This window comes from Phaenicophaeus curvirostris, unplaced genomic scaffold (assembly GCF_032191515.1).
Source record: "Phaenicophaeus curvirostris isolate KB17595 unplaced genomic scaffold, BPBGC_Pcur_1.0 scaffold_50, whole genome shotgun sequence".
In the NCBI taxonomy this organism is placed as follows: Eukaryota; Metazoa; Chordata; class Aves; order Cuculiformes; family Cuculidae; genus Phaenicophaeus; species Phaenicophaeus curvirostris.
Window position 1 is genome coordinate 806,504 of NW_027206673.1, and position 12,993 is coordinate 819,496.

Here is a 12,993-nt window from a genome sequence, read left to right on the forward strand (position 1 = left end):
CTCCAAGCCTACACCAGAAACAAACCCCGCGTTGTTCACACTCCTTTTGGCAGTTTCACTCTGGCAGGTGATAATTCCTAATACTGAATCATTTTGCAAGTGTAATTGATTGCTCCCAAAGGGCTGGGAAATGCTCCTCTTCATTTCTCAACGGTTTATGAATCCAGAAGCAAACCTCTCAATTGTTCCCTCATAAATCCTGAAGAACCTCTTGTAAACACTGTTGAACCACTGTTCCAAGATGGATCTGTTCTAGGTACAGTTCAAGCCCAGCCAGGGCTGGCCACATCAAGTATAATTCAATTTTCCTACACCGAGCACTTCAACAATGCGGTTTTTACCTTTACACTTTGGATTCAAGCCACACACTACACTGATTAGGTATTCAAAGGACCCGGGGACTTGGGAAAGGTGACCCAACAGGTCCACCTGTGCAGGTACCTTCTCCCCACTTATCAAAGGCCCAAAAGTGCAACGAGAATGTATAAATAAAGTGTGCCAGGCATCCATCAGGAATTCTAGAGAGGCTTGAACTCTTGAGTCACAAAGAGGGGAGGACACAAGAATTCTGATAGAGAAGTCCCTTTCCTGGCCTTAATGAGGGTCGGTGGGTATGGCAGCCTCACCATTCAGGCTCCTCCACAGAACTTATTACACCTGGATTTAGTGGTTTATTGCAGAGCCCTCTCCAAAACACACTTGTCAAGACAATTATTTCTTTGAAATGAGTGTCCTACTCACTCATCACACTCAAGTTAAAATCCTGGTTGCAAGGAGCAATCGGATCACACGCTACAAGGACAACTTCTCTACAGCGAGAAGTCTGTCCAGGGTAAGGAGGAGGAACCCAATCGTGTTCTCTCAGGAACCACAGTCACCACTAGACAGATGCACTGTTCCAGTTACTGTGTCATGGTTTTATCTCCCTGGATGCTAACAAGGATGGAAGTCATTAGAAAAACAAAAACATTTTACCTTTGACTTGGATTCTGCTTTGGGTGTCCCATCTGCCTTATTGTTCAATTTAGTTGCGGGTGTTAATTTGACATCCCCAAGGCCTATCATTTCAGGGCTTGCTGCCATCCCTAGGAAGTTAGAAGAATCTTTAACACTGATTCTCAATATGGGACAACGAAATCAATGCAACATTTGACAGATGGTACCGGCTTACCTGCAGAGTTATTAGCCATGTTCCCACCCATCGGATAGGGCGGGCCCTGGGGGTTCATCATGCCAGCCATACTGTTAATTCCCTGTCCGTAAGGAGGTCCAGTGCCCATCATCCCACCTTGGTTCATGTTGGGATAACCAGGAGGCCTAGAGAAAGCAAGGATAAAAGACATTCACTCCAAATACTGAGCATTAAGATCTTGTCCTCAAAAGAAGCAGGTTTGCTAAGAGAAGTCTACAAAGGATGTGGAGAACTGACTTTCCCCAGCTTCCTTCTCCAGCAAAAGACAATGATCAGGTGCTACCTGACAGTTCAGCTGCCCTAGAGTCTCATTCTCAACAGAAAAGGGGATGTAAACTAGCTCGGAAGAGGGAGCTCAATTCTGAACCTTTTCACCATCGGTCTTGTTCTGCTGCACCCGTAAAACAAACTTCATTCTAGTTGTTGTCTTTACAGGGAAGAACAGACCTGCAAACACCTCAGCCCTGTGAGAAGAGTTTATTTGTAGAGATCATAGAATCATAGAATAACCAGGTTGGAAGAGACCCACCGGATCATCGACTCCAACCATTCCTATCAAACACTAAACCATGTCCCTCAACACCTCGTCCACCCGTGCCTTAAACCCCTCCAGGGAAGGTGAATCAACCCCCTCCCTGGGCAGCCTCTGCCACTGCCCAACGACCCTTTCTGTGAAGAATTTTTTCCTAATGTCCAGCTTGAACCTCCCCTGGTGGAGCTTGAGGCCATTCCCTCTCATCCTGTCCCCTGTCCCTTGGGAGAAGAGCCCAGCTCCCTCCTCTCCACAACCTCCTTCCAGGTATCTGGAGAGAGCAATGAGGTCTCCCCTCAGCCTCCTCTTGTCCAGGCTAAACACCCCCAGCTCTCTCAGCCGTTCCTCATCAGGCCTGTTCTCCAGCCCCCTCACCAGCTTCGTTGCTCTTCTCTGGACTCGCTCCAGAGCCTCAACACCCTTCTTGTGGGGAGGGGCCCAGAACTGAACCCAGGAGTCGAGGTGTGGCCTCACCAGTGCTGAGTACAGGGGGAGAAGAACCTCCCTGAATATTAAATATTTCCTAAGTATATCATTAGCGAAGAATTCCAAAACCCTGCTTGTCCAAGCGTTAGACTCTTAAGATTGATGAACAAGTCTCCAAGGTGGGCAAACCTTCCAAGAAAACTATGTGAAGTCTCACTCAACTTTTGGGTTATTCCATCCACAGCTCTGAAAGAGAGACGCAGCACAAGAAAGGGACCAGGAGAAACCTCGTTCCTCACCTCGTCTGGATGGAGTTGGCAGCTGCGTGCATGGCAGTGGCGGCCGCTTCTTGTGCTTTGCGATTCAGGCCAGCGGGCGGGGGACACATCCCTGTCCCCACCTGCGGCGGGATATTTGCCATGTTGGGTCCGTAGGGCCTGTTCCCCATGGCCGCGTGGCTCATCCTCCCGGGAGGAAGCCCGCTGTACGGCGGCACACCCATCTGCCCGTGTATCTGGCTCCCTGCTCCCATCGGGTTCATGCTTCCTCCCATTCCCGGACTGGGATAATTGGCATTGGACATCGCGTTGTAGTTTGGCTGCCTGGGAGAACCTCCTGAGGAGATAAAAAGAGAGAACGACAACATCGCTCTACCAGTTAGTTTATGAATCACCATAAAAAAAAAAATCTTCTATCAGCAAATATTTAAAGATCACTAACAAATGAGGGGGAGTGTTAACACCTCAACAAAAAGTCAAAGTACTTCGATATAAGCCACAAAAAAAAGGTGTTTTGACATAGCCAAGCAGCAATATCGATTCAAAAGCTGCCTGAAACTCTCCCAAGGCAAAACTGAGTGGAGGAGGGGATTTGAAAAGCTCACTCAACCCTTTTCCTTCCCCTCCAAAGAAAACCAGCCCTTCTCATCTTTTACGTTGGACGTACGACCTCTTTTTAAATGAGGAGGAAGGCTCCTAGGTTTAGAACTACACCTAGCCCTGAAACCACTGTATTCCATCCGTCTCAACACAAATGAAGCACGGTTCCTTCCAGCTTGGAAGGAGCACACTGTTTTGTATAACCCACACATGAAGAAGGGACAAATAAAGCCAGTTTATCAAGGACAAGAGCCAGGAGCTGACTGTGCCTCACCTTGAGGTCCGTACTGCCCACCCTGGGCTCCGTAGCTTCCCATGGAGTTCTGCTGGTACGGCCCCATTCCAGCGTGCATCTGGCCTCCCGAAGACTGACGGGGAGATAAGGCTGAGCCAGGCTGGGGTGAGCTGTACTGGGGCATCTGAGGGTTCCTCTGCATGTAACCTGGTCACCCGGGGAGAAGAGCAAACTTATTAGTGCAAAGTATCCAGAGGTGCCTCTGGACACACACGTTCTTAGGGAACAGCAGCCCCTGGGAGCCACTCACAAACCCCTTTCAGCAGCAGCCGAGACACATTTTACAGTGGTTGCTATTAAGGAGACAGCGTTATCTGCTAAGATAACGGATCCAATTTCCTGGTTTATCCAGAAAAAAAAGCCCTTAGTGTCACAGGAGCAGACAGCACCACTCTAAATCCTGGGGGCTTCTCGTCATCGCTAGTTTTCGTTTGCTTATTTGCCTCCTCAGGGTGACAACTTTCAGCCAGGAGAACTGAAGCTTTACCTGACTTTCCCCCCACATCAACCTTATTCTCTTAGGGGGAAAACGTGCAATATTATTGTGAACGCCCCTCATTTTGAAGCTTAAGGTCATGGACAAACAGCATTTGTAGAAAAGCCAGTCAGAAGCCAGAGAAAACACCTTAGAAGCCACTCTAGGAGCCTGGATGGAACGGTAGAGGCCAACCAACCAAAATGAGCTCAATTTACTGCAAGGTGCCTAAACATTCAGAGGTTTTAAAGGGGCAGCTTTTAAATGCTACCTCACCATAGAATCCACGTTATCAGGCCAGGCAGTTTTTAGTTACACAGCTAGCTTTACAATTAAGTCTTTTAACTCATGCCACACACCTCGATCTTGCGCTGTGCTTGACTGGTTCACGGAAGGATGCATGATACTGTCCGACTGGCCGCTGGGTGCTCGGGGTGGCATCTGATTGCCTACACGGCAAACAGGAGAGGGGTTAATCACAGAAACTCCACACCACAAAGCCCAGGAGGCAAGAGTATTAAACACCAGGACTACAACTTGAGGAGCAGGGTATGTTAGTCGCAGCGAAGGAAAACAAGCAAGATTAGTCACGTTAACCCAGCGAGACGACAGTGCTGGTTTACCAGCCTTCTCACCCATCCTACTGCGTCCTTTAACTGTTCAAGGTGTTCGAAAGCCAACAAGTGAGATCAAAGGACCTCAAATAACCACAGAGCACTGACAACGGCCAATTCCTCCCCACTGGCCATTGTAATTCACTCCTCAGCTGCACAAGGCAGCCCCACTAGAAGATCAACACGTGCCAAGAAGAATTACCTGGTACTGCAGCAGGTGAAAGCGGACCGGAGCGGGACTGAGCAACGCTGGCTGGAGACCCGACCGGGGATGGGGAGGGTCCTCTGATGCCTGGCAGGTGAGGAGAGGTATGCGGAGAGAAAGGAGACTGAGCTGGGTTACTCTGCTCTCCTTGACTGCTGGAAATCCCTGACGTGCTTACTCCAGGACTCAGGGCTCCTTCTGTACCCACGGGGAGATCAGCTATTGAGCCAGACAGGTCCTGCAACACACAGAGAGACAGATCAGGCCAAAAATAAGAAGACATGGCACTGTGATCTCCCGTATCAGTAAGAAAGAGCGTGTTTCTCCCTTAGGGATGCTACAAATAGAAATCCGTGAACTCTGTTCATGTTATTGTCAGCAATGAAGGCAGCTGTAGACACCAGTAACTGCCAAACGCGTCTTATCCTGCTGTCTGTCTCCAAACCCAAGAGTTCCCCAGCCGGTTTGCCGAGCGCTTGCTGATGGTCCACACAATCGGCTGATTCTCCTACTTGCTTCTTAGAATTCAGTTTAGAGGCGAGAAATTAAAGAATGCATCAACGATACACAGAGAACTGCAAACAGAGGAGACTGTCCACGTGATGATGGCTTGGAAGCAAAACATGGCTCAGCCTCTGAAAGACAGAAAACTCGTGCCTCACCATAATTAATTCATAAACCTCAGATGAGCTGGGAAACTACTCACTGGCGATGGATAAAACCAAACGAAACAGAGATTTAAAAGAAAACCATAAAGTACTTTTCAGGGTTCCCACTTCCTTTTCTTCAAAGACAGCAAAAATTAGCAGTTGCAGTATCAGCCTATCAAGTTCAGCGTTTCACTGGGGCAAGGCTAGAAAACACCTTTCCTATCATGTGTATCCACCCTGAAGTAGAAAAGCATAAAAAAACTTACGGAAGTTAAAACCTCAAACTGTCACAGGAGCAACTGCAAAGCGATGGCACCAAATATCATCTGGGAAGTCTCGAAAACCAGGGATACTTCCCAGGTGATGATGCGCAGATCCAACACGCGCAATAATAAGGTTCAGCAGCAGTTCAGGCTTAGTCAAGACAGAGGCAGCAGTCGAGAACTTGAATGGAAAGCTGGGAAATCACAACTACTCCAGTGATGCAATGAAATCTTTGCCAGAGATTCAAAGGATGAAGAAGTGGGAGACCAAAGCTTCTCAGGACTTCACCCGTCCTTCCTAAGTCTTTCAGAGTGACCAACCTCAGATCCAAACCATTCCGGACTGAGCCCTGAATTTCAGATCAAATCCCTCCACACAGAATCCAGCCGACCAGCATGACCAGAGCCAACATCATTTAAACACCAAGCAGAAAGGCCGAGCCAACTGATAAATAGCTTGGACACCCCAGTCTTGTTTACACTGACTCGATGATGCCTTGTTTAGCAGCAGTTGGGATAGCATTTTCCCAGCTCTGTGCAGCACAGGAGGACTCGGGATACAAGATACCGCAAACTCAGCCTGCAGAAGAGCCCTATCGCTCTGCAACACCTGCCTGCCAGGTGATGTGGGAAAAGGCTCTGGCAGCACGTCCCCAGCATCTAGGCTCACCACATCCTAGAAAGTGGAGAACTGGAGTTACCGAAGAATAAAATATGACCCAAACGCCTCATCACACTTAGAATCATAGAATCACCAGGTTGGAAGAGACCCACTGGATCATCGAGTCCAACCATTCCTATCAAACACTAAACCATGTCCCTTAGCACCTCGTCCACCCGTGCCTTAAACACCTCCAGGGAAGGTGAATCAACCCCCTCCCTGGGCAGCCTCTGCCAGTGCCCAATGACCCTTTCTGTGAAGAATTTTTTCCTAATGTCCAGCCTAAATCTCCCCTGGTGGAGAGGGGAGGTTGGACAGTGACATTGGGAAGGACAAATGGGGGGTACCAGCTGCATCACATTCTGTTGTTGGTTGCAGCAGAACCATCTTGTCTATTTTAACAGTGAAATTTGATCAAAATGCTTCTACAAACACCGGCAAATGCTACGTTTGAGCTGAAAATGCCAGTCTGTCAGTGGGGTGACTTAGCACATCGCCCGTCCTTCCTCCTCTCCATTACTGCCTCTGTTAGAGATCACTTCCTGCACAGCTATCTTGGAGGTAGATTTGTTCAAACATTACCTTCCTGGAAAAAACCCCTTTGTTTTATTTCAATGAAGGCTAAAAAACTGCCTAAAAAGCCTAAAAATAGCGTCTAAGATCTCTTGCAATTTTCACTGCCTTCCATTGTAACATCAAAAACGTTGCTCATTTACGCAGCTCCTTGTTTTCTTTTCCTCCTGGTCAACTTTGACAAAACCCACATTCCTCCCATGGAAACCACTGGAAGTGGGAGTAAAAAGACAGTATTTTCAACATTTTGCATTAAAAAGCATCAACCAACACAAACAACCGAGAGCAAAACGCTCCTCTCCCTGGGACTCGCTGCACCTAATTCTGCCTCCGGTGTGAGATCCACCTCTCAGCTCCCCTCTGAGTAGTGAAGGGATCAGAATGTCCAGAAGCCAATTCAGTCCAAGCTAAGATGAGACGGTAAAAAACAGTATTTCCCTTAAACACATTAAGGTATTTTTAGTCTGAATCGCCAAATGCGGTTTTCATCATCACTGAAACAAAGCTGGAGGCCAAACCCCTTTGCAGGAGATTTTAAAATCCCCGCCCCAAGAGCTCGTGGCATTTCAGAGCTATCAAATCCTCAAGCCCAGAGGGGCAGAGCCCAAAGCTACAGAGATGAGCTATTTCTATGCTCAGAGGAAAAAACACAATATAAATGTACACCAAAGAAAATATAAGCCTGAAAGGACAGATACACAGCAACGGTGCAAGGTGAAACGTGAATATCCCCTTCCATTAGCAGGAGTGAGCAGCCTGCTTCTCCGAGAGGCAAAGGAGAAGGTTTGCCTCCAGGATCTGAGAGGGGTCACTGGAACCAGGAATATTCATACATGAACCAGGCAGAACGAGGGGATACAGCTTAGTAACGCCAGGCAGGAAAAGATCTGCAAGATGTGAAGCCAAACAATGTTAAAAACAGTTTGAAAATTACCTCCTAACCCACCAGCTAACGACCTTTAAAGCTGATCTCGTCAACTTCACCTATGCATCAAGGCTTAACCTAAGTACTGCGAGTCATTTAAAAACGCTGGTTTAATTAAGCAGGTTAATATAGGGTTGCTTTAGACGTGTAAGCGAGGGATCCCTGCCTTGCTAGCGCACCATCATGGACCTCGTACCCAGGAAGACACCAGCCTTTCAGCTCTGAGATCACAAACAGGACCATCAAAATCAACTGGTGAAGTGACTTTCACCTCTAAAGATCAGTAAGTTTTACACATTCAAACAATAAAGCCATTTCCCAGCAAAGATGCCAGCACAGCAGCGTTTACCAAGTGTTATCCAGCAGGACTAAGTTTCTTGGAAGCGAGACTGATGCAAGGGGAAGGTGAGAAGCCAGGACTGGAACGCCTAAAAGCAACCAGCACATCCATAAGGGACTCTTCAACCTATCATTTTTTTCCCCATCTATCAAGTAATTTTCCCAGGATGCCGACCGTCAAGGCACAGAGTAGAGTTTTTAACCAAACCTGACGGGTGCCATCCAGCTCCCATCTACTCAAGAGGGGAAATAGAACTCAAGGCTACCCATAAAATGGTCTGTAGAGAAACAGAGAAGCCTTTCAAATAGAGCAAATCTCATTGAAGTCATGGAGTCCCGCTGCCGGCAGCAGGTTCTGGATCGAGCCCAAGAGGAGAGGGCCAGCAAGGTTTTATTTGCCTCCCACAGAGCATCAGGAGGGGACCTGGAACTAGATGGTGGCCCCAGGAGAAGGGCTCTCCTCTCCCCTCCTCCCGCCAGCGCAGCCAATCGAGCCGAGCCGGGAGGTGAGGTTCCACAGCGGTAACTCTGCCAACTTGAAGGAAACGTCAGGGGCTGGAGAATTTCCTCACGTGTTTCCAATGTGGTTTCTATGCATTTTATTGCTCATTTGCAGATCAAAAATGCTGGAGGGATTCCAACTATTTCACACAGAATCTCACACTCCTGGCTGGCTGCAGCCCCAAAGCCTGAGTTTCTTCCCTTGAAATACTGCCCAGTGTTACTTTGGGATGTGACCTGATAGCGGAAGCCCACGGGGACCCTGAAACGATAATCGTTCCAGCTGCGATTGGTTGCCCAGCGCTGGCTGATGCCAGCACGGGTTTGTCAGTGCTGCTGACAAACAGGGACTCAGCAGCTAACGCCTCCTGTTCACACCACAACAAAAACCATGCCTGGAATCACACAATCCGGTACCCAACGGAGGAGGCAGGGAGTTCTTCCGCCTCAGGGAAAGGGTTGCAAGTCCTGGCATGACCAGCCCAAGGGAGCCTGATGCTGGAAACCGCCACGTTTCTTTTCTATGAAAAGAGGAACCACCAGTTTGCTATGTGATAGCAGCTGGTTTGTTAAACAGGGATGAAACAACAAGAAATACTTCACATCAAAACCTTCGAGGAGAAGGGATTGAAGGCCCCGCTCAAGCCCAGCCCACCGAGCCTCAACAGTGGGAAGACTGACCAGAAAGCAAAGGGATCTCCTCGCTGGGGTTTGCAGCCTTCCCTGCTCATTGGAGAAGAGGAGGCTGAGGGGAGACCTCATTGCTCTCTCCAACTACCTGAAAGGAGGTTGTGGAGAGGAGGGAGCTGGGCTCTTCTCCCAAGGGACAGGGGACAGGATGAGAGGGAATGGCCTCAAGCTCCACCAGGGGACGTTCAGGCTGGACATTTTCACAGAAAGGGTCACTGGGCACTGGCAGAGGCTGCCCAGGGAGGGGGTTGAGTCACCTTCCCTGGAGGGGTTTAAGGGACGGGTGGACAAGGTGCTGAGGGACATGGTTTAGTGATTGATGGGAATGGTTGGACTCCATCATCCGGTGGGTCTCTTCCAACCTGTAGATTCTAGGATTCTATGATCTCCAGCCTAAGAGTGGATGGCGAGGGAAGGAGCCGGACGACGCTGTCAGATCACTAGATAGCACTCAAGGAAATGATGATCAGGAGACGAGCATGCGGCAGAGCTTAGAAATTCCATAAGGCCGGTTGTTTCCATACAGGCGCTCACAAGCAAAACCAGAGAACAATAGCTAAATTTATTCCCTCATTCTTTCTGAAAGGGAAAAAAGCTGCTTCATTGCCTCTGACTAATTGAAACACCTACTTTCTATTACAATTTCATTTTCACTGCAGTTTCTTTTCCACTTAATTCAAGAACTATCAACACTTGGAAATCACAAGCTTGTCCTTTCCTTCCCCTTTATTTCCACACCCAAAATACCTCAATCTCCTCTATCACAAATTACACAGCTGACTAGCAGCAATTTTGGGGAAACGGGTAGACCTGTTTCTCCTTCTAAGGCACAGAAAACAGAATCTTGCATCTCATGCTTCACAAAACACTTTAGAGATAAACACAAAGAGACCTGGAGATCTTGCCATGCTCTGTCCGCACCAAACTTCTCATCCAAGGCAGCACCTGGCAAAGCTGACCTGACATTTCCACAGATCATGGAATGCTTTGAGTTGGAAGGGACTTCAAAGCCCATCCAGTTCAACCCCTGCCACGGGCAGGGACACCTCCCACTGGATCAGGGGCTCCAAGTCCCATCCAGCCTGGCCTTGAACCCCTCCAGGGATGGGGCAGCAACCACTTATCCAGATAACCTGGGCCAGGGCCTCCCCACCCTCACAGCAAAACATTTCTTTCTGAGATCTCATCTCAATCTCCCCTCTTGCAGCCCAAAACTCTTCCCCCTCGTCCTATCCCTGCCCTCCGTGATCAAGAGACCCTCCCTAGCTTCCCTGGAGCTCCTTTCAGCGCTGGAAGCCGCTCTAAGGTCTCCCCAAAGCTTTCTCTCCTCCAGGCTGAACAACCCGAACTCTCCCAGGCTGTCCTTGTACGGCAGGCTCTCCAGCCCTCGGATCATCTCCATGGCTTCCTCTGGACTCACTCTAATAGACCCATGTGCTTCTTGTGCTGAGGAAGGAGATCACTGCTGCACAGGACACTTCTGTGCTTTATGAAATAACATATACATTCATAGCTTTGCCTGGTGGAAGCTGCCGGCTGTAGCTGCACTGCAGGAAAAAGAGCGTTTGGGAAGGAGGCTGCTGGGAGGAGGGGCCGAGCGGCACACCAGAAATTTCACTCTGACTGCAAAAATAAGCTGCTGTTCTAACCCATCTCAGTAAACCGAGATGAGTCTGGTTGCTTGGCAGAAAGCAGGTACAGGATGAAAAGGGAGGACGGCAGAAGGAAGCGCTGCTGGCGTTACTACCTTCCTGCAAGAGGAGACCTTGCAGAACAGCCAGCTCTGCTACCGCAGCAGCCATTGATTTTTCAGAGGTCGATACTCCACTCCCACAGATCCGCTCGGCACAAGCTTTAATCACATCTCATGCTCCTGCCCTGTGCCGCTCTCCTCCATCGCTTCCCCTCCAAATAAAATTTAAAATAAAAAGCGGGGGGAAGGGGGCTCTCCTCCCACTCCGAACACTGAAAGATTCTGTACTCTCGCTCGGTGCAGAGGAGAGATTCAAGCGCTGTGGTTGCAGCACTAAGCACAGACGGAGCAACGTGATTCATCCACAGAACAAGATGTTGCTGAAGGGAAAATCCAGCCTGTGGAAGGCTGGCGTTCCCACTTGGAGAACATGGAGCGCCGAGGTCTTCTGCAGGACCCTGGGAGATGCAGCAGCAAAACTCCCCAGAAAAGAGTTATCATTAACCCTCTGAAAGATGCCTGGCTTCTAAAAAGCACTCCTAGGGTTATCTAAATACAGATGCAACTCAGTGTTCCAAGCAGGAGCTTCAGAAGGGGCGTAAACTAGATGTAAACTAGATGACCTGTCAAGGTCCCTTCCAATCCAAAGCATTCTACGATTCCAAATGTTGGCCTGCCCACCAAGCAGTGGTGTTGGCACCTGAAAGGGTAAACCCTGAGGCTTCAACAGGAACGCTGACCCTAAACTAAGTTGCAGGGAAGAGGCAGGGAAGACCCAAGGCACAATGAGCAGCAACATCACAGCAGCACAGAGTCATGGGATAGTTTGGGTCGGAAGGGAACTTAAAGCCCATCCAGTTCCAACCCCTGCCACGGGCAGGGACACCTCCCACTGGATTAGGGGCTCCAAGCCCCATCCAACCTGGCCTTGAACCCCTCCAGGGATGGGGCAGCAACCACTTATCCAGATAACCTGGGCCAGGGCCTCCCCACCCTCACAGGAAAATATTTCTTCCTAAGATCTCACCTCAGTTTTCCCTCGTCCAGCTGAAAACCATTCCCCCTTGTCCTATCCCTGCACTCTCTGGGTGCCCTCAGTAGCACCACTTTTTGGGAGCGTGGTAGGGACACCTGAGGAGAACAGGATCAAAGAGTCGATCGCATCCATCAGGAAGGCTGCTCAGGTATCAGGCCTTGGAAAGGAAAGTGCCTGTGAGGGACTAGCGTGGGTCGGAGACGACAGACTACAGTCACTTATTTATTAAAGAGCTTTTCTCTTCCTTCTAAAGGTTTTTAAGTACCCCGCTTCACTCTGAGGACAAACTCCAGCCCCTCCGCAATGCTACATCACCCAAGAGGCAGGAAGCTCCCCTCTTTTTGCCAGCCATAAGGATCTTCCAACTCCCCAGCAGTGCTTCCTCTGGAAGGCACTTTCATCTCCAACATGTTCAATTTAGACTCCAAAGCGTTGAGTTATCTCGGCATGTGATGGTGCCACCATGCCAACCACAGCAGCTTGGGTGGGCAAAGTACCGGAGCAAAGGCAAGAGGCTGAATAATCACAAACTTAGACAGGCGTCTGCTCAGTGCAACGCTTGGGATTTTGAGACAATTCAGCTTTTGGTATTGTTACCTGCCTCTTTGAAACAACCGAGTGACAGAATTCCTGAAATAAGCAGAAGGAGGAAAGATTTTAGGAGAGAATAAGGTTTCGAAGGTACCAGAAATTAACTGGTGGCAGTGGCAGAGGGCTCTGCACAGCCCAGACTGGGCCCAAGTGCTCCTGCCTGATGGCTCGGGCAGTCCTTTCGCTGGAAAAAGCTGCTAGGGAGAGAGCTGAAAGCTGGCAGCTCCTTTCCAAAGTCCTCCCAAAGCAGGGATGCAGTGATGGAGCAAGCTGAGGGGCTACAGCTGAGACCCTGGACACTGCCAGCTGGGGTGGCTCTGGAAAAAACCATTTGTGTGCAAGGATCTGCTTGCAAAAATGCACCTGCTGACCCAGGGAGCATGGAGAAACTGCAAACACATTAGGAAAGAACTAAGGGAATTCTCCTTTCACCCTTCCTCAGCGCAGAGGAACG

General features: G+C 49.2%; 2 protein-coding genes across 2 annotated transcripts in view; one reads left to right on the plus strand and one right to left on the minus strand.

The window, feature by feature from the left end:
* LOC138733954 (AT-rich interactive domain-containing protein 1A-like) overlaps window positions 1-12,993 on the plus strand; it is a 777,561-nt gene that overhangs the window by 213,884 nt on the left and 550,684 nt on the right. The gene's annotated exons all lie outside the window — the stretch shown is intronic.
* LOC138733960 (AT-rich interactive domain-containing protein 1A-like) overlaps window positions 1-12,993 on the minus strand; it is a 505,727-nt gene that overhangs the window by 9,569 nt on the left and 483,165 nt on the right. Inside the window, 6 exon segments of the mRNA XM_069881483.1 lie at window positions 976-1,085; window positions 1,172-1,317; window positions 2,450-2,765; window positions 3,303-3,470; window positions 4,158-4,247; window positions 4,615-4,855. Of these exon segments, the coding sequence (XP_069737584.1) occupies window positions 976-1,085; window positions 1,172-1,317; window positions 2,450-2,765; window positions 3,303-3,470; window positions 4,158-4,247; window positions 4,615-4,855 (1,071 nt within the window).